The sequence below is a fragment of the Neospora caninum genome, chromosome IX (assembly GCF_000208865.1).
Source record: "Neospora caninum Liverpool complete genome, chromosome IX".
Classification (NCBI taxonomy): domain Eukaryota; phylum Apicomplexa; class Conoidasida; order Eucoccidiorida; family Sarcocystidae; genus Neospora; species Neospora caninum.
The window spans coordinates 2,453,300-2,473,758 of record NC_018390.1 but is presented as its reverse complement, the minus strand read 5'-3'; the positions used below and the strand labels follow the sequence as shown (position 1 = coordinate 2,473,758).

At 55.1% G+C, this 20,459-nt stretch overlaps 2 protein-coding genes across 2 annotated transcripts; one reads left to right on the top strand and one right to left on the bottom strand.

Moving 5' to 3' along the window:
- Window positions 1-2,581: 2,581 nt before the first annotated feature.
- On the bottom strand, window positions 2,582-15,326 carry NCLIV_041450 (cDNA FLJ39191 fis, clone OCBBF2004669, highly similar to Homo sapiens ATPase type 13A4 (ATP13A4), mRNA,related; the record flags this gene model as incomplete). The annotated part of the gene is made up of 20 exons (XM_003881054.1): window positions 2,582-2,719; window positions 3,008-3,209; window positions 3,626-3,751; window positions 4,102-4,293; window positions 4,616-4,804; window positions 5,109-5,179; window positions 5,687-5,806; window positions 5,974-6,459; window positions 6,880-7,895; window positions 8,342-8,580; window positions 8,838-9,198; window positions 9,510-9,782; window positions 10,147-10,318; window positions 10,697-11,091; window positions 11,262-11,525; window positions 11,763-12,031; window positions 12,338-12,477; window positions 12,860-13,199; window positions 13,658-13,949; window positions 14,684-15,326. 20 exons carry the CDS (start codon window positions 15,324-15,326, stop codon window positions 2,582-2,584), a joined length of 5,928 nt encoding a protein of 1,975 aa, XP_003881103.1.
- A 2,427-nt stretch (window positions 15,327-17,753) lies between these two features.
- NCLIV_041440 (conserved hypothetical protein) lies at window positions 17,754-20,279 on the top strand (the record flags this gene model as incomplete). Its single annotated transcript, XM_003881053.1, has 3 exons — window positions 17,754-17,862; window positions 18,402-18,629; window positions 19,219-20,279. 3 exons carry the CDS (start codon window positions 17,754-17,756, stop codon window positions 20,277-20,279), a joined length of 1,398 nt encoding a protein of 465 aa, XP_003881102.1.
- Window positions 20,280-20,459: the final 180 nt, after the last annotated feature.

Below are 20,459 nucleotides of genomic sequence, written 5' to 3'. Positions count from 1 at the left end.
TTCGTGGACCAGGAGGAAACCAAGAAGAGGAAGTGGGCATGGATGGCCATGAAATAAACGAGATGACGGAAAAGGAGAGGAAGTCGTTCATGGAGAGCCTCGTCAAAACGCCATTTCCTTTAGCAACATCAGATGAAGGCCGCCCCTCTTTCGTTGGTAACGAATCATATAGCGTTTTCCGACGAGGTTAGGTGGCTGATTGATGCTCAAGACAAGAGAACGAAGGATTAGGGCATCCAGGGTTCACGGAAGACGGAAGGATAGAGAAACTACAGCGAGGAAAGTGGTCTTCGCAGAACCAAGTTTAGGAATGGAGGTCACTGGGCAGCGATGGTTCCATTGGCCGAGTGTCATCAGTCTCGCTCTGTAAACGCTACCGTTTCTCCTCAGAACGAGGGAGTCGGGACTCAGGTAACCTCCACACGGATACAAAGTCGCGGCTGCACTAATGCCGGGGAAAGTACAGACCTTTCGCGCGAGAATTCCTGCCGGCAAGAACTCGAAAAGGAAGACGTCGGCCGACCCTCGCTGTAACTGCTGCCGCGAGGACACCGCGCGCGATATGATAACCCCGGGGATCGGCCATGAGAAGTAACCCTCAATCACGTAAACACAAATCAAAAATTAGAGTAGGTACGAACTGAAGAACTGTGCAGTTGGGTGAACGAAGCGTGTCTGACGACGAACCCAGCATGTCAGTGCCATTGCCTGTTACATGCAATCCACGTGCCTCGAAGCCCCCGAACTTGCGAAGCCAGGGAACGTGCAAGACATACCGCCGTTTTCCTCTGTGTTAGTCCAACTCAGAGGTTCGCCCAAAACCACTGGATGAGCGAGCCTAATCGCACGATCCTCCACAAACAACTGTTGAGTCTGGTGAGCTTTGCTGGGAAAGTGCGACGACGAGACCTACGGGCTGGTGGTGGGTGCTGCAACAAGCATGCGGATTTTGTCTGCGGGCCACTTTGGTTAGGAAGGTCACATGCATTCTTGATATTCGCAGAATGCGTCCTTTTCCGGAGATAAAATTGTCCAACTCTGTAAACGGCCATGAACAGTGGAAGCGTACAAAACAATAAACATCTGAAGGAGCTTTTCTGGCACACTCCGAATTCGCGGCAACACCACCTTTCGATCGGGAAATGAAGAAACGCCGGACCGAGTGGCCAATGCTCGCCGCTAGAGATACTACAACCTGGACCGAGAGTCTCATTTGACGATTTTATAAAGCGTCCATCTGGGCCGATCTCACTTCACGGATGAGGCATCTCTTGCCGCCCTGGAGCGTTTCCCGATGTGTGAGCCGCAAGTACTGTCCATCGAGCGTCTAACAAATTGGTGGAAGAGACCTCAAATTGCATCGTTACTTTGTTTCACAGTGCTATATCTGCGTTTGCAAACTGCCGATATAGCATCGTGGGAACTAGCAACAAGCTCACAACAGTTCCTAACGCAGCTGCGTTGACCATCGCCACCTGCCAGAAGGCAGCTGTGCAGCTGCGGACCCATGAGTTACACGCGAATTCTTGCCTTTTTCACGGAACGCAAACTTGCAGTTACACGCGAATTCTTGCCTTTTTCACGGAACACAAACTTGCAGTTACACGCGAATTCTTGCCTTTTTCACGGAACACAAACTTGCAGTTACACGCGAATTCTTGCCTTTTTCACGGAACACAAACTTGCAGTTACACGCGAATTCTTGCCTTTTTCACGGAACACAAACTTGCACCCGGTTGACCTCTCGGTCAAAAAGCAAGGGGCTCCCCGCAGGCTCTATGACGGATGAGAGGGTGTGCTGGAGAGATGCCGGCTACAGAGAGGTCCAAATATCTGCGGAGGTCTCTAAGCCCGCAGAAACAAAACAGTTACTACGAACTGTCGCTGGCGATTGACGTATGTTTGAAGGTTTTGCGTAGCGTATCCACAGAGTGCCCTCACTGTAGCCTATTTTACACTGTTGCTACTCTGGGACAGCACACGACCTCTCTGACTAGGGGATTACGGCGCATGAGTGGATATAACAGCCCCATCGGGCACCGACAACACATGCCGGTACCTGATATTCGCTCTCAAGTGTGGTCGTGTATCGCTACAATACTGTAGCATGTGAAACGCTCCAGAAAGCCGGCAAATGCCATGCTGACGTCGCGAATCTGCAACGCCAATCCCGACAGACTGCGCCCCGATCGAACAGCTCGGAGTGATATCTCACCTCAGGGCACACGTTTCCCTTCCCGACCTACAGAAACCGGTAGCAGCTAGGTGACAGAACGGCCAAGCTTTATGAGCTTTCGGCAATCGCTGCCACATGCTTATGTGCAGGTCTGTGTCTCTCGAGTACGACGCACGTTTGGTTTCGGGGATTTAGAAGTGAGCCTCTCATTTTGGGATATCGACGAACTACGCAACAAATCGGTTTGCAATTGGAGTTGCTTTCAGGATGGGTTAGTCGCGCCAATCGCCGCTGTGCATATGAACACGTGAACAAACGGAAGACAATACGCAGCACCTTAGTCAGCCCCTCGATTGCCAGGTTGGCCTGCCGCTGCCTCGAGTGGAGGAATCGTCGCAGGCCCCGTTAAACCTTGAGGGTATCGGACTCTCCAGGACAGTTTGTGTAAGTCCGAAGGAACTTGAGAAATGCGGCAGAGAAAAGAAACCTCGCCATGAGAATGTTGACAGTGGCATTTGCCAGAGATAAAATCGTGAGTTGCACCTGCCAAACACCACATCCCAGCAACAACGCAGGAGCTATATAATGGTCCATCTTAGGATGTTGCCACCGCCAAGCCATTCCTTTGTGTCGCCCCACATTCACCAGAACCAGATTGCATTAGCAGCATACCCAGTTAAACTTTCTTCCCCCGTCAGCGGAAGCGCACGACGGAATATGTGACCCCCTTGTTCCCTTGAGGCAAGCTTTCCTCTGTGCGACGTGAAAATGAAAGCGACAGCAGAGTAGTCGCTGCATCCGCAAGGGGATCCATAGCCTAGTCGCACTTACTTTCCAGGTCAAGGGGAAGATATTATGACCCCGCGGATTGTACAGAGGCATCCCAGCGGCGGGACGGGCCATCCATGCTGGAACTGGTAGCCGTACAGCACGGGAAGCAGCGTCGGTACAGTTAATCCGCATCACACAGGAAATGCTCGACGTCGGGAGGAAAGTGACGGCGATGAAAAACAGCTGCAAAACTGCAGTGGATCTGAGTAATGAAAAAGGATTAAAAGACAACAGAACGATCTAGGCAGTTGAAAACAAAGTGCACTTACTCTGGGTGAGCCGAAAGGGACAAGCTCACTCGACAGAACACGATGCTCATCACCAAGACGACGGCAGATGTCGAGTGCGATTTACGCGTCGAGCGCATGCATCAAACGCCGCGAGGGAAACGACGGCAGTCGGACGTGGAGCCAGAGGTGGTACGCGACGGGTTATGCCATTCAAAGTTTTGTGCGTACGTGTTCGAACTTCTTGATCTGGAGTACGGTGTTGAACAGCTGAGCTTCGTAGGTGTTTTTTGCACCTTCAGAACAGTCTTTGGCCGCTACTTTGACTACGTTTCCTACATTTCAAATGCCCGTAAAAACGTTTCCACCCCTTGCGTTTGACCTTGCCTACATGATGAGGGCTCGGTTCCGGTAAACTCGATCCCGAAACATGCCGCCCAAAGAGAAAACAAAGGCCGTATTAGTGAGCTGCACACAGAGCCAGATGGCGCAGCTCGCCGCCTCATACGTGTCGCTCCTGAAGGCAGGCAAACATTGACGAAGGTCGGCACCATGGTCAGTTGGTTAGTTGTTCTTGAGCACGCCGCCGACGCTGCCTCTCTTGACGGATACCTCCCCTGTCCTCGCAGGTCTCAAGCGCAGCCAACCAGGCTCTTCCTCATTTCTGTGCTTCTGCAAAAGCGGAGCGAGGTCTTGCATACCCAGGGAAGCAACAGAGGGACCTAACTGCATGGGCGCCTTTTCGCGGTACATTTATGGGTATTTGCAGATAACCGGTAAGACACACGGCGACAAGATTCAGCGTCGGAAGGTTGCTGCGAGCCTAACGAGATCCGGCGGTGCACTTGGAACCAGGCATGAACGTACCGCATCCACCAAGCCTGTGGGGGAAGGGCTGCCTGGTAGTCCACGTCCACGCCCAGACCGGCAGTACGGAGTTGTGAGTAGAGAGAAACGATGAAGAGGAAATCTATCAATAACATGACGCAGACGGAAACGATAGTCGTGGGGCCTAGGAGACTGGACGTCGGCGACCGGATCCGTAGGCTTTCTTTGGGTCTGACGTGGCAGGAGACAAGGCACACACTCGTGACGATCTTTCAGAGGGCGCCAAGCTGCTAAGCCAGCAGCAGTTTTACGCACTCGCGATCCGCCGCCCAGAGCTAGGTTAACGATAGCAGCCTGTCTCTGTGTTGAAAGCCTCCGTAGGCTTGGCAGCCCCTTGTGCAAATCGGGCTTAGTCGTCGCGAGCGACTACTGCATCGGTGAAACGGCTGTGCTACCGGCGAGGGTCCCTGCGAGGAAAACCGAAGCAAGCCTCGTTAGCTGGGTTCAGCTGAGGAGCGCCTCGCTGTCCCTTCGCTTGCGGCGCATGCAGTACCTGGCGCGAACCATGACCTTGCTCAAGCCGAGAAGAATCGCGACATCCATTAAAAAGTAGATGGCCTGGCTCATGCAGGATCCGCCTCCACAGATGAGGAGCACCGTCTTGACGAAGGACAGCAGGACGCCGTACACGACCAAGAACTTGTACGCGGAAAGAGCAGTGGCCAAACTGCACCGGCCTTCTCTGACGATGTTCACAAGGAAACACACTATCAGCAAACATTTCATCCACGAGAAAGGATATGCAGAGATCGTAGAAAATGCGCGCCTCGGCACAGAAGCACGTTTTACATGGCCACTACAGTCATGCACTGCTTGATTATTGTACTCACAGAGACATATATATACACAGGTAGAGAAACAGATGGATATAAAGCAGCATTCGCGTATATGGAGCTTCCCAGGCTCAAGAGTAGTGCTGCGGAAGCCGTTGGAGTAGCATAGGACAGCGAAACTTTGAATTCCATTAACTGCTCAGACAAACGTACTTGAGAAGGTCGGCCGCAGCTGTCGGTTGCAGCGACGAGGCAGTGAACGGAGCAAGCACGGATGCAGACCGCTACAGAAACACCCCGACAAAGAACGCCTCATACGATGCTTGCAGACTGAGGGCGATCTGGCCAAAAGGCCACGCAAGAGAACCTGTCGAGGCTTAGGTAACGAACTGTCTCACAAAAAATCTGGCAGAACTGGCAAATGTGTCAACTTGCGCAAAAGCCGTGGACGGTCAAAAAAACGACACGGAATACTAAATACTCTTGTGGGGTAGACCGCGTCGCACCAGATTGGGAAATCTCCACCGAGGGCGTCCCCTACCCCTCTGGCGTGTACATACAGAGATGCGGTCGGCTATCACAGACCTGGCGTGCGCACCACAAATCTAGCCTTTGCAGGCCCATGAACAAGAGGCAACGCGAGCTTCCTGCAAATGGACAATGGCACACTGTGTAATTCCGTGGCGCTGACAACTATATTTTTGAGGTCTGCCTTGTGTTTGACGCGTCTGCGGCCTGCCGTGCTTGACGCCACTGCAGACGCGCATGCAAAATGCACAAGCGAAGCGTACCGTTGAGAAGGCAAGACCTGCGTGAGCGGCACGAAGGGCCGCGCAGTCGTTCCCTCCATCGCCACACATGCAGGTGACGAAGCCGCGCCGCATGAACGCGAGCACGATTCGTCTCTTACCCTGCGTACGAAGCAAAACACGCAGCAAACACAGGGGTGGACGAGCCTCGGGCAGACCTGCAAAGAAACTGCCCGGGGTGTACATACCAGGCAGAGACCCGCTCGACCTTGCGTTGTCACACTTTCGGGGGAACGGAGCTTTCCTTAGGAGAAGGCCACGGCACTTACCTGCGGTGACATGCGCGCGAAAATCCTGATTCGCATGAGAAGGGCATCGAGCAGAGATACCTGGTCCCCGCCCTCACCCCTGCTTAATGCAGAAACTCCATTCTCCTTCAGGTCGCCGGAGCGTCGTCGTCGGGCACCAAACCCCAGGGCAGCTAAGAGCCGGTACGCCCAGGGTCGGCGATGTTCCGGTGGAACGATTCCACCACCAGATGAGTAGCTCCTGGGATGCTTCAGTGAGCCGTCGGCGTGTCCTGATTCCAAGAGAGAGGCTCGCTCTTCCGCGTCAATGTCGGCCCCATCACTCGTGCAATATGAGGGGGCAAACAGGCAACTACGACGGGAAGAGCCGTACGGGAACCCAGTGTCCTCGCGGTGGATGTGTGAAGCGTACGGAGCCCGCTCGTATACACTGGGTGCACTGACTGGTGTAGATGCAAGATACTCGATGACCTTTTCCGTCACGGCTAGATCGCACATGCCGCCGGCCTGACAACGGCAGAAACATGACGCGGCCACAAAGCGTGTGAGCTTGGACAGAAACGTTTCCACGGAAGAAACGGAAACCGGACACTCGATCCTTATATCGCGCTGTACGATGCCGCAGGCTGCGCAGGCGAACAATACCCATGCACGAGTAAAAAGCACCTCGATCGCCCCCGCTTGACTCAGGGGAAGCCTACGCACGACCCTACCGGAGAAGCCAAGCGTCTACCGTCGTGCACAGAGAGACCGGCAAGGAAAAGAGGTTACCACCATTTGCCCGTTTACGACCTTTTTCTGGGGAGTATATACTACGACTTGGACTGCTGGTATCCAAGTTCTATTGTGTTAGCAGAGCATACGACGCTTGTCCGTTTCGCCTGTGGCGACACTGCCTTGCCCACGCAGCTTCCAGTCCCATCGTACCGTTGGTAGGCCCTGAAAAACATCGGCTTCGCCAAAGACGCGATCGGGAGTCTCCGCATCGCGCCAGATTAGTCCAGACTGGGGATCCTCCGGGTTCTTAAATTCCGCCACTAGCAGCGTTGGTGAGCTGTGAGACGATGTGTCTCGGACGGACGACTCTGGGACTGCTGCTGAACACGGCGCAGGTTCCGCGCGCGCTGCAGTGCCAGTGAGTGGCTCCGCTGGTGGCTGTTCTCCCGAGTCAGCGTCTAGCGCGTAGGTCCCCTGCGACCGCATTCTACAGCTGCTCCCGGCGAAAACGGATGCACAGTCTAAGGGAAACTGTCCAGCAGTCATGCCACAGAGCCTCGCCACACAGGAGGCTGTTAGGACACTGTCGCCTGTGATCATGACGGGTCTCACGCGACCTTGCTTCAGCTGCCGAACTGCCTCTGCAGCGTCGGCTTTCAGCTCATTGCGGAACAGAATCAAACCTAGAAAGTGGAGCCCGCTTTCGACCGACTCCCGGGAAACGTTAGGCACATTAGGCGACCTTGAGCCGTCATTCTGACGCCCAAGAGCGACACCGGAAGCGATGCAAGATCCCGGAGGATAGGCCGGAGCGTCTGACCCGTCAGGAGCTGTCCCCGTCGCATTTGGTTCTGAGGCGCAGCTGTGCTCTGGCTGCATCGTAGCCGGGGGCTGTCGGAGCCCACGTCTGGATTTGTGTCGCGACCGATACCTTGCCGGCTTCGCGTGTTGGTGGCGCTCGACTGCCTCATGCCGGGGGCTGTCCTGAACCAAGCATTCAGGGTTGGCCGCCGATACCTGCTTGTACGCGAGAGCCAGGACATAGAAGCCTTGTAGCGCGAGGGCGTTGCAGCGTGCGGTGAAGTCAGCAGGCAGTCCAGAGGTACAGAGCGGACCAACCGATTCGTAGCTTCCTTTACAGAAGACCACCGCTTCCTCGTCTCCTGGTGAACTGTCGGGCAAACTCCCATTCAAGTCAAGACCACGTGCACGCCTCCCGCGTCTAACTATGACGCTCATGCGTTGCAATGAGTAATCGAAAGGAAAGATGCGTAGAACTTCCACAGCACCTGAAAATATATGTACAGACACAGTAGGCGTCAGGGGCACGTGTGACACTGACATCTTCGAAGCGAGGGCGGGCAAAAAGAAGGGGGAACGGAAACACCCGCCGTTTTCAGGAACTCGACTCCGCAGGAACCTCGTATCCTGTCCCTGAGGTTTCGTATGCCCCAACGCAGCCGTCCCACCCTTCGTTTTGGCCGAGCCGAAAGCGAGAAACCGAACACCGAATGTTGACAAATGAGGAAGAACCGCGTTTTGTGTCTCCTGTCTCCTCTTTTCCTGGCCGACTCGATCGCCCCCGGGTCGTCCCCATAAATGTCACGGAGCCTCCCGTCGCATGCGGACCCCCTTCCTGTGTCGAAGCGCAGCACAGCGTCCTTGTTCCTACCTGATTCAAGAAAGAGTTTGTCGGCCACCTTGTCTCCCGACTGTTCGCCGTGGCACGAACTGTCCTGCCGGCCAGCAGCGGAGAGACGCTTCCACGAGTCTCGTCGAGCCATGACGCGCTCTTCGAACTGAGGGGGAACCATCCATCGGCAAGGCCTGTCCTGCTCCCCATATTCGGATGTTTCCTGCGCCTCTCCATGCGCCATCTGAAGAAGGCGCCACCCAGTGGCATGCACCATCCTGAGGCCAGCAGCATGTCACCCAGTCGGCAGGAAGTGAATGAGGAGTCCAGGAATCGCGTCAGACACCTGGTGGAACCTTCACTGCGTTTATGAGAGGAGAGCCAGCGGCTGGCGCGCTTCAGCATTCGTGTTGAGTCGGACGGGCCGTCGCTGACAGCAGACAGCGTTAGGGTAACCAGAACGAGTCGGAGACGTACCCTGCTAGCACTGCTTCCCACCTTCCCATAAAGTGTCAATAGGACTCAGTTGCCTCACCTTTTTTCGAGGTCGGAGCCCAAAAACACGTCCGCCTCGTCAGTCTCGTCGCGTTCGTCATCATTCGCTTGGGCGTCTTTCAGATGGACGGAAAGGCCGCCGCTCTCCGAGGTTTCGTCCTTTCGTTCGGCTAACCTGGACGACCCACGAGGCTTTCCGCTACCAAAATGGCCCGGTAGTTTGCTCTCCGCATCGAACTGCTTGAGCAGCTCGGCCGGATGCAGCAAGAAGCCAGGCGCGCTCAACGTCAACCCGTGGCACGTGGAGATGCCGATCAAGAAGAGGTTCTGGTCTAGCTCCGAGGAGACAGCCATCTCTTCCTCCAGTGTTTGCGTGTCGTTTGGCCGATCGTTTTCCACGTCTGAGGATCACCACGTAGACACCAACGCGTGTGCACGCAACTGAAGTTTTGACGGGCTGCGGCATGAGTATGCCGCGTTCTGATCTGCTCATTGTTCGTGCCAGCCATTCCGTGCTCGCGCGGGGGCAATTGGAACCTTTGAGCTTTCAGCAGATTGCTCACTGCCGGCACATTTTGAGAACGCGACTCAGATTGAAAGTTACAATGGGGTGACATGAGCACAAGAGAAAACACCCCTCTCGAACAAGCGCGATTGCCGCTCCGTCTTTATGGAACAGCTCGCAGAGATGTCGTTCACAAATGGCCCCTACCTCGATCGTCGCCCAGGCACTGCGGGGCGCGCAGGGAGAGGGAAGGCGCTCGGGTTGTTTTACCCGCGTCTTCGGAAACGGCCATGGAATCGACGCTCCAGTTCCATGCTGCAGTGACTGGTCGCACACTCTTCTCGAAGGAAACTACAGACGCCTGTGCACCGTGCACGGCGCCCGCCGACTCCGCTGGTCCGGAACCTCTCCCGGGGTCTGTTTGGAGGCCCAGCAGCTGGGGACACGACTGTGGCGAAGACCGGATGGTGGCAAGGACACCTGTAAATCGGATCAGGGGATTGACAAGGCAGGTGAGCAGACATCGATTTTTCCCTACATTGGTAAAAACGGGAACAAGCAACGACCCCGCCGGTAAGCTGCTGAACGTCTGGCGACAGCCAATAAAAGTGAAAACGCGTTCGCTTCCTCCTCTACCTCCTCCTTCAATCGAGACTGCAGATGATGGTTATGACTATGGCAAATCGCCAGCCGTGTTTTGGAGGGACATTTGCACCTGACATGGCCTTGAATCCTACCGACAAACGCTGCGACTGGTGCCGATGAGGAGTTCCTGCCGGCTCGTGACACGCCTCGGAGCTCGTGCTGCCGGAAAACCCAAGGGGTATCCTCGAAACCGCCTTACCAGCAAACTGCATGCCGTGCTGCGTTAAGGTGCCTGTTTTGTCGAAGCAGACAACGCGGACTTTGCCGCACACCGCCACGCGTTGAGGCGCGAGTGTCAGGATCTTCTTTGTCTGCTGAAGGCGCTGCGCGGAGGCAGCCTGCGCCCGCGCAATCAAGACGGGAGTCCACACCTGCGCATTCCAACGCGACAACCTTACAGAGCGTGCATGCAGGCGCGCCATCGCTGGCGACAGACGTCTGCCTGGCCACACACGAGTTGCTCGGCGTCGATGGGACACGTCGGTCAAACTTTGGGGGTGAAACGAGGAGGCTTTACGCGAAGACGCGCGGGTGCCTGTTTGCCAGTGCCACCAGACGAGATTTCGTCAACGCCGGATTAGGTGAATCCGAGAGGGATCAGCGAAGCGTGCCGTAGCGTCCGGAATGTGCTGCCTCTTGCGCGCGTATGATGCTTAAAGCCCATGGACCCCGCTCTAAGCGCAGAACGGCCCGCATGGCTTCCCGCCTTCAAGACGATCGAAACTCGCAACGTTTGGTCTGCCTCTCACCGGGAGCAGTTGCGATAACGTGCCCATGGCGTAGAACCATCCGGCGACGCCGGTCGCATTCGGCGAAAACTTGCAAAGGATGCCGATTACAACCGCGGCGTAGCAGAGCATGATGAGGAAGACCGCCGGCAGCTGGGCGTCGTACTTGAAAAGGAAGAGGGAAGACGACAGCGTCCGCCGCAAAAGTGACCCCCGGGCCGTGCTGCTGCCCGTCCTCGCCACCACTGCCAAGCAGGCTGGCGACGTGTCGGGAGAAAGGAGAGACGGTAGAGTGCCGTCCTGCGCAGGCGCGGAGACGCCGACGGGCACTGAGTCCAGGGGCGAGTCGGGAACGATGCGACCAGAGCGCAGGCATGTCGACGGCTTCGAGCCCGCAGAGGAAATCACGTGCGTGCCTGACGTTTGCATCGAATCACATGGACACGCAGCCGGCCTTCGTCGGAAATGTTCCATGCCGTGTTCGAACCCGGTCGCCTATCTCCCGAGTGGGGGACACCGGCTGGTGACCCCAATCAGCCCCACGCATGCGGTACGATGGCGGCAGTACTCGCGATCGAGCCCTCACCAGCGAAAAGAATCGACTTCCTCATATTCGGCCTATCGACGGAGAAGGGGACGTCCTTGTTGTCCGCAGACGAGCAATCCCTCTCCTTGCACTCCTCTTGGCGCCCTGCTCGCTGCGTCTTTGTCGGCCGACGCGACAGCCATGGAAGTTTCTGAATGGGTTTTGTTTCGCCAGTCAGCTCACTCTCGTCCACCACGGCGCTACCGTCGAGGAGAACCAGATCCGCCGGAACGCACGTGCCCGGAGTCAGGAGGACCAAATCACCTGAGCAGCACCGGCCGCGGAGAACACCCCAAAATACGCACGACACGACTCAGATACGACACCACACACGCAAGCAGCGGTGCCCGAAGACGTCCTGTTCTACTGTGCTGACGAGAGACTCAGAGCTTCACTGCCCTAGGTTCGCCTCCGTTCTAAAAACCAGTTGCGAACCCGTCGACGAACCTTCTGGCTGCAACGCGTCAGCAGGCCTCACTGGCCCCTCGCCAGGCCGCGTACCTGGAACGAGTTCTTTAGCAGGAATCCGTAGGGGATCCTCGAATGTGCCTCTCTCGCAGCAGCCTTGCCGGAGGACAGGAACGAGCGTCGCGTCGCCTTGCTCAGCCAGACGCCGGACCTTGATTTGGCTCTTGCGAGCAAACCACACCCTCGCGAGAATGCCGTAAACCGCCAGCAGCGCCCAGATCGAGGACGCCAGGTACGAGCGCCAGTAGAACGAATTGCACACCAGAAGAAACTGGAAAAGAAACATGACGTCCGAAAGCTCCCTGAAGAACACGCCGCACAGAGAACCCACGACGGCGGCAACCTCAGCACCGGTGCTTCCAGGAGCTGTACATTCGCATGGGATGTGGAGCACAGACTCCTGCGCAGGCGTCCAGCGAGTTAGCCACGCCAGCGAGACTCCACAAAAAACCACTCGATCATGAAAGCAAAGTGGGACATGGGGCAACACGCCAGGCCGCACACGTGCATCCTCCCACAGTTCCCCAGACATGCAGAGAGGAGAGCGAGCAGGGATAGCAGACCAAACGCCAAGTCCAGAACACCGTCTCGCAGCGCAGACGACTCACCCTTTCAAAGCCTCCGCCAGGGTCGGCAGCGTTACCGGAACCGCATTCACGCCAAACTGGCGTAGTCGTCTGATGGCTTCCGTAGGCGAAATGCCTCCTCGGTTGATCACCTCGATTACCGCTTGCCGAGTCCGTTCTGCCTGCAGTAAGCCAAGGAGCGGGCGGCGAACGCCCCGTATCACCACGAAGCCTGCATGCAAGTCAGCTGTCGTTGCCCCTGGACGACACCACTTGGAAGGCTGTACCCCACATAGTGACGCATGCTATAGAGGGGAGCTTCCTCCTGCTGGAGCCTGCGCAGCGAAGACTACGCGTGAACGAGTAGATCTTGGCAGCTTCTCAGCACTTCCGGCGAGCTGGGCCTACTGTAGCTTGTGACCGCGGTGTTTCTCACGATCTTCAGTAAACACGTCTCCGAAATGTCACGCGCCTCTCCGTCCCCGTTCACACCGGAGGCGTCTACAGCCAACTGCGTTTGCGGGCAAACTCGGAACGGTATTCCTGTCCGGTGGTGCTCCTCACCTTTGGAAGCTCACTCTTGGAGAGGACGAACCGCCCTGCGTCTGGGCAATAGACATGCCGTCGGCCTTGCCAGCATACCACACGGCAGCATTCCTGGTCAATGCCGACTGGACACGGATCTGACTCTTTCCAGTCTTTCGACAAGTTGGCTTCCGACGGCATCGAGCCAGAGGGAACAGACCCCGTCATCACTTTAACTCGTTCAACTGGTACCAATGACAGCCAAGACGAATTGACCGCCTCCTGAAATGGCTGCGCGTCTTTCCCCTCTTTTGACGTATTCACCCGAGTGATGCCAAAGAACAGGGAAAGCGCAGACGCGAAGATCTCCTGGCGAGCTCTGCAGGGGTCAGAGGCGCACGGAGCAAACACTGGGAACGCTGGAGCTGAGGCCGGTCCTAAGACGATCACGGCGTGCAAACACGCGGGAGGACTGAAGGTGTGGACTTTTGAATTGAGCCGTATATTCGATTCTGTCGTACATTCCCATGCGCTCACAAAATGTCAGTTCAAGGCCATCGTGCCCACAAACTGGTCAGCATCTAAAACTTTGTTGGACCGGGTTACATCCCCACGGCAGAGTTACCGTGACTCGCTCACACGATATCCCGCACTCGACGACAAAGAAATCCATACATCGGCGCTCTCTGTGGGTCCAGCAGAGTCGGTGCAGAGGACGTCAACTTTCTCCGACTTCCGTCTTGCTGCGTGCAAAACGAGTGCATTTCCCCAGTGGATTCATTCTAGCTTCTGTTTGACATACGCTGCAGCTAGCTCAGTGGTGGTCCCACGACTTACCGGGCGACGAGCCGAGAGATGGAATCTGGGGCTTCCGCATTCAAAACCTCCTTTTCGTCTTCATCCTCTTCCGTCTCTACCTCGTCAAGACCAGCTGTCGTGTCCTCGTCTCTACAGTTTCCGGCACTCTTCTTTGGCAGCCACAGCGAAGACGCAGCATCGCTTGGCGCTGTGGTGGAATCTCTGTGAGTCAGGGGACTCGGCTCGCGCGCAAAGCACACGGAAGTCGCCTCCGACAGAGGGCAGCGCAGCCGGAAGAACCACGGCAGGTAGGTGTGAAAGACCTGCAGACCTGGAAGAAAGAACGCATGCGGAAGCGGTCCGTCACGACGGTGATCAGCTCGACGCTGTCAGAGGCGACCACACGGCTGAGACCCAGAGAAGAACCGAGGAGGTCGCTGACGCCACAGGCTCTCTCGCGCTCGCGTACAGACAGATCTTCCGTAAGAAGTGTATCCCACCCAGCGTTCTTTGGGAGAGCTACGTTAGGACGAGGACGTTTTCGTCGTCTCGAGACAGGTGGTCACTCGCTGGATTATTCCGGAAGGAAGGGAAGAAATTAAAATCATGCTTGGGACGTACGCGTGACTCAGTCATAGCGACCTGAGGTTCCTCGGCAGCGACAAATCCTCACCACAACTTGTGAAGGTGCCCACACGCCCAGAGGAGTACAGGCCCCCAAGCACATGTAAGTATGTTTTCAATATATATATATATATATATATATATATGCGGCATTTTACGGAGAAGGCGTTTTCGTAGCGAATGAGCCTAGTACAACCACACAGTCGTCCCATCGTCGCTGCTGAGAGGACTGCGCAGCAGGGACCGCCAGCGGAATTCGCCATATCCACTGCTCTGTGGGGGCCTTCATCGAAGAAGACATTGTGGTTGAGCACAATGACGGACACCTATGATTGTACATGCATGTGGAGATGCAGATGTTGTGATCACCTTCGCATCTGTCCGGTGCAATTGGTTTCACCGGTCCATCGCAGTTTCGCGGCTGTTACAATTCATTCTCACCGTAGAGCCCGGAGAAGACAAATATCCATACAACAATGAAGCTCACTGCTCTGTCTCGCCAGAGCATATCACTCTTTTCCACTGAAATGCAGGTTTCTATAGCAACCAGGCTTAGCAGCAGAAGGAGAGCACAAAAGATGGAAGCGTAGAGGAAGATGTGGAGGGCCAAGCCGATCCGGCTTCGACGGTAGCCCCTCTGAGAAATGGAGGGATCGAAGCTGTCGGATGATGGTGTTGTGTCCCCCCTCGCTCTCTCGCCCCCTGCTTTCTCTTCCGTGGACCGCTGGCATTCGCCCGCGTTGTCTCCGCTGGGGGAATCCCGGGCGCAGCTGCGACCCTGCGCCGCGGCGGCGGTCGCGTCGGCTGCAGATGCCAGGCGAGAGTGACTGTCCCTTTCGGCAGTCACAGAGGGGGAGAGGTCCGCCTCGACAGGCAGGCGTTCGAGCCGCAATTTGCGGAAGCGCCACAGAAGCAGAGAAAGAAACAAAGCAGACGTGACAATGCCCAGCAGAGAAAGCGCTGACTCAAGGGGTAACGGAACCTGTTGGCCTGAACAGAGTTCCGAGACGGGCGACAACCAAGCTTGGGGAAACAGCGAGGAAGGACGTGGAGCGGACGGAAGATTCGTCGGGGGCTGCTCCATCGTGTGGAACAGAACTGACAGCGAAACTAGAGTGCGTTACGAACCGCAGCGCCAACAAACAGGCCAAGTGGGGGAGTGTCTCGACCGCGCAGAGACAGATTCAGGTGTACAGAGGGGAGCGGCGTGCCAGGCACACGGCATGGCAGAATCCCAGAGCACTTGTGGCAAGGAGCACCATCGGGTCTCCGATACAAGGAAGCGTGTAACCGATCCAGTCAGGACATACCGCTTTACGCGTCGCAGTGCCGATGGGCACGTAGAGAAACCCGCAGAGCCACAAGGGAGTATTCACCACAGGCGCATAACTCGCATAGGACGGCGAATATTTTGAACTAGTGAAATCGCCACACTCGAAGCACAGAAAGCACGTACAGCGGTAAAGGCAAAGGAAACTGGAAGCACCTTTCTGTGTCAGCGACAAATAGAATTGATTCACAGCAGAGCAGGGCAAGAGCAGTTGCCTCGAGACCGACGGAGAAGCGGAATAGTAAACTGTGAAACCTTGTGCATCTATATGTGGAATGCAACCTCTGATTCATAACTGTAAAAACTGTAGGGACACAAAGAGAAGCTGTGTCTCTCCGCAAAAACCCGCGAGAGACAGGCTTGTGTCCACCGTTCAGTGTAGCCGTGGCATCACGCGGGAAAAGACGTTTTGAGATGAAAACGGCTCAGGAAAAACGAACGCCGCGTCACTATTGAGTGCCAGAAAAGACACCCAATCAACCAGAAGATCTTGAAAAAAGAGTGCCGAAACAAAAAGATGACTTCCCAGCGCGACAACTCCGGTGGGTGCGTGTCCTGTCTCCAGGAGACTGCCACGCTGCGCAGGCTGTCTGCCTCGCAAATCGGGGGTGATGACAAGACAACCAAGAGGTAAGGCCGAGCTTCCCGGCCTTTTTTCCAGGCCACAAAAACGGCTCCTGAGAATCTGCACAGTAGAGTTTCAAAAAATACAGCAACGAGGCGTTACTTGGAAACCGCGTTTTATGCCCTACCCACACAATGCAAAACCGAGACAGTCAAGAACGCCCCGTGTCTCGCCGTCCAACTACCCCACATACACTGTCCAGATGCTTCTCTAGTGTCGATGCAGGCCTCTCCAGCCGAGACTTGATCGAGCCCTCTTTCCTTGTCTGGCATCTCGTTCCATGGCCGTGCACAGGTTTGATCCCGCCTCGAGATGGCCTTAGCTGGGAAATGGTATCGAGAAGCGAGTCTTTTCGAATGCTCTGTGCGTGGCGGCGCGCCCTCGAGGTGGTTGGCTTCGTAGCAGGGGTAACGGGTTGCGACAGGAGTTTGGCCCACCTGAAATCGGATGGGTCGTGGAACTCGAGCGCTCGCCCGTGAGCCTCGCCGCGACCTTGAACTTCCTCGGCCGAGGTGGTTTAAAGTCCACGAGCCAGCAAATTTAATCCGTACCGTCTCTCCTGCTGCACTGGTCAATGCGATTTTTTTACAGGCGCGTGCCCCCCACAAAGGTCGATTGTACAGCATGTGTCCGGCTTTGTAGCGAAGGTTTGCGACACCATTGCGGATTGGTGGCTCAGGACATCTGATGGAAAACATGCACCAGCTTGGAACAGAACACCTACACAGGAACTATCCGTTCAGTGCTAGGGACACGAGCAAGCGTCTTCTTTCCGCCTGAGCGAGGTAGCGCATCTCTTGCCTCACAGGAACACCTCAACCGGTGACAAAGCAGCTTCAGGAGGGTGAGCAGATTGACGGCTGCGACAGTGCAGCACTACCAGTACACTCTACATGGTAGCCTAGCCGCTGCCTCGTTGATGTGGTATTATGTCGTTAGGCCAGTGAAGCTTGTGCTTCGTTCTGGTGCGATCGATTTGCTGGCAGTCGTGAAGGAATCAGGAAGACAGTTTCGGGAGACTTACGGTTGCGAACCAGGCGTCGTGCCATCAGGCTTGCCACGCGAAACAACTGTGCCCGCCCTCCTTGCAGGCATCCCCGCATCTGTGCACGTTCGCCTTCCAGGCCAGGCATCTGTGCCCGGCAGCCTTGATGCTACTAGCGACTGTGGAAAGTGTGCCCCTAGGAAAAGAAGAATATGTAGGGCTTTATTTCCCTGTTGTCTTCTTTTCCGTGTTCGTACGCGTCCAATTGTCGTAACCGCAATCTATTTAAAAAGATGAGTTTCTGCTCTGCTCGCTCCAGTCTTCGTGCTCCGGAATCAATCGGTCCCACATACGTAACGAGAATAACAACACTTTCAGGCTGCTTGATCACCCTGCATTGCCGTGTGCAACATCTACTTGTCCTGTGCGAATTGGTATCGAGAACATGACTTTTTTAAAAAAGCCTTTCTCCTTTGTGTCATTTCTGGCCATCCATTTGCTGCATTATCTGACGGTGGTCAGACCGCAACGGCTCAGAACGCGGAATCGCGTGTTCTCGCTCATTCAAGTGATGGTGCGCAAAGTGCTCTACCCTTCCACTGAATATGCCCGGCACCTCCTCCGATTAGGCTTGGCAGTCGCGTGTATCTGGATCCTCACCGGAAGGTGTTCTAATGGAGGTAAGCGACGAGGCCAGCCAGCATTATCATCTTCTGAGGCTAACACGAGGGACGGACAAGGAATCAGTTACCCAACAAGAATAAGTCGCGACATTTGCCCTACATCCGCAAAAGCTGAAAGACGATGCACTTCGCCCACAGTGGCCTGCCGCTGTTCACATGTTTTGGACGGGAGCTCTCGAAGGCCACGTGGCTTGGGAAGACACACGGCAGGCGCGGTGCTTGTAGCGGCCACACAATTTCGTTATTTGTAGTAATGCTTGTTTCTGGTAAAACCAGATAGTGAGTGAGCATGAGTTGTTGTTCCTGGTAACTAACTCCTTGTCCACAGGACCTATGTCAACAAACGAAAGTGACACAGCAGAGCACTACGAGCACGGTCTTTCTGATGTATCTCGAGGGTCCCTCAAGAAAGTGATGTTGCAAACGAAGGTCTATAGTAGCCGTAGCAAAGATTCGGGGGAAACAGTGACATGATGGCGCCGTTGCTACACTCAAACGAACGTCTTCACTTCTTCTCACGTGCCTTCTGTTGTCAGGGCACGCTCGTACGGTCCCAGTGACCTTCTATAGCCCTTCTCCCTACCTGTATGCGGTTCCGACATATTCAACGGGGCCTCTACAAGTCCCCTCGTCTCTCCAGTCGGACACTCGCTCCATAATTAACCCAGCTAGTTCGGGCGGACACGGTCAAGCAAGGGTCCCTATATCTCATCTCACCAGCACACACATTGCCTGGATGCCGCGAGTTCCTCCAAGCGTCTCTGGTAAGCGTTCATTCGGAACCAGGATCAAACTCGTAATAATTTCATGAACCGTTTTAAATGTTTAAGGGAAAGTGTAAGTTTAGTGCACTGTCTTGAGTTTCCGATTCGGCTTGAGTAACAGACCCTCTAGCTGCCTTGCTGTATTTCTTACCGGAGTAACCTCTCCCGCCCACCTGCTTGCTGATGTCGACGCACCTGGCGCATCGTGTTGTTCGAGGGTGATATTTAGAGGTAATGGCAGCACTCACAACCGAGTTCTATCTGACTGTCAACACACAACGAGCCAGCTTTATGGAATGCTCCAGATATAGTCAGCCGGGGGTGCACAAACCGGACACACAGTAACGCGCCCCCTAGATCGGACACAGTCAACCGGCCATAGATGCGTTAGTGCTTACAGCTGGTTCCCAGCTTTGCGGTACCACATTTTTGGCTTCAGAGACATTTTCTGAACGACGCATTTCACAAGCAGTCACGACGCGTCATGTACCACACAGCATGTAGAGCTGAGCTCAAGTGGGGCCGCGAAATACATTTAACCACAAGGAAACAATGTGTTTTTATCTCGCTTTAAACGATGATGTTGCAGGGCCTATGCCAGCTAACGATGTAGCCGCGGTTCCCTATTCGTCTGCTGCTGTTCCATCAACCAAAGAGCAACTACATACACCAGCCCCCCCCATGGGAATGGGCTCGTTAACCGTGCGAGATGAAGCGGATTCTTTAGAGAGACAGATTGTCACAGGAACTTCCAGGGTACAACAGATGCCGGGACCTCCGTCAACATCCCTCCGTCCCGAGAATTACCAAAGGTATGAGGCGGATGGGGTCCACAATGGAGAGTTAACTAGGAGCGAAGCAAGATTGCGTCTATCTTTGCTCTCAGATTCCGTGGCCGAGGCATCCCCAACGATTCCTTCTGTCCCTCACTTTCCCGGAGTGAATGTAGTACCGCCAATAGGGGGACCTGTGCAACCATCGCCGTGGACGGAATACTCGAGACTCAACCAGCAACCCTACAGGCTTGCCCATACGGATACACCATTTCAGCAACAGATGCTTCCTTTACCGCGGCATCAGCCTTCTTCAAGCTCAACAGCTGATGCTTATATCTCGCCGACAAATGTGGCAGCTTCCGCTCTACCGGGCACAATGCTGCTTCCTGCAGAACACTACAGGGGTGGAAGCCTGCCTGTAAATCCGTTGACTGTAGCCCAGATCATAGTCAGTAGGCTGATTCTGCAAGACGAACGCTTTGTGCACGATTTGTTGGTTAGGCACGGCCCGGATCTGACGGATATCTCCACCGGAGAGGTGGTTCAGGCCCTTGCATCATCTGATCCTGCTTTGGGACGCCTCTCTCAGTTTTTCCGCAGACACCTCGGACCAACTTTAGAGTTACTGAAGGATGCCCATAAAACGCTTGTTGAGCCACATTTGTCAGGAGGGGAAAAACGATTAGAAGGAGCCCAAGAAGAGGAGCAAGCAGGCGAAGTCGCAGCGCACATTGTGAGCTTTGTGGAAAATGACCCAGTCTTACACACACTGTCTGACATTGTAGTTAATCGCGTGCTCCCCGGAATTGAGGCATTTGTCGATGAGGACGCAGGCATCAAAAGAGATTCTTCCCCTGCAGCGGTTGTGATTTAATGAACCAATCGGAATTGTGTCGTGCACCACCTCCTGTGTAGGGAACCATTCGTGTACCACCTGTTTTTAGTGTCACGAACATTTGTTTTTCGTGTACGTTCGCTTTGTTTTTTATCGCGAATAGTTTGCTGGTTGGCGGTAGAGAGAGGCGCAGGCAATCCAACCTCTCCACTCCATTTA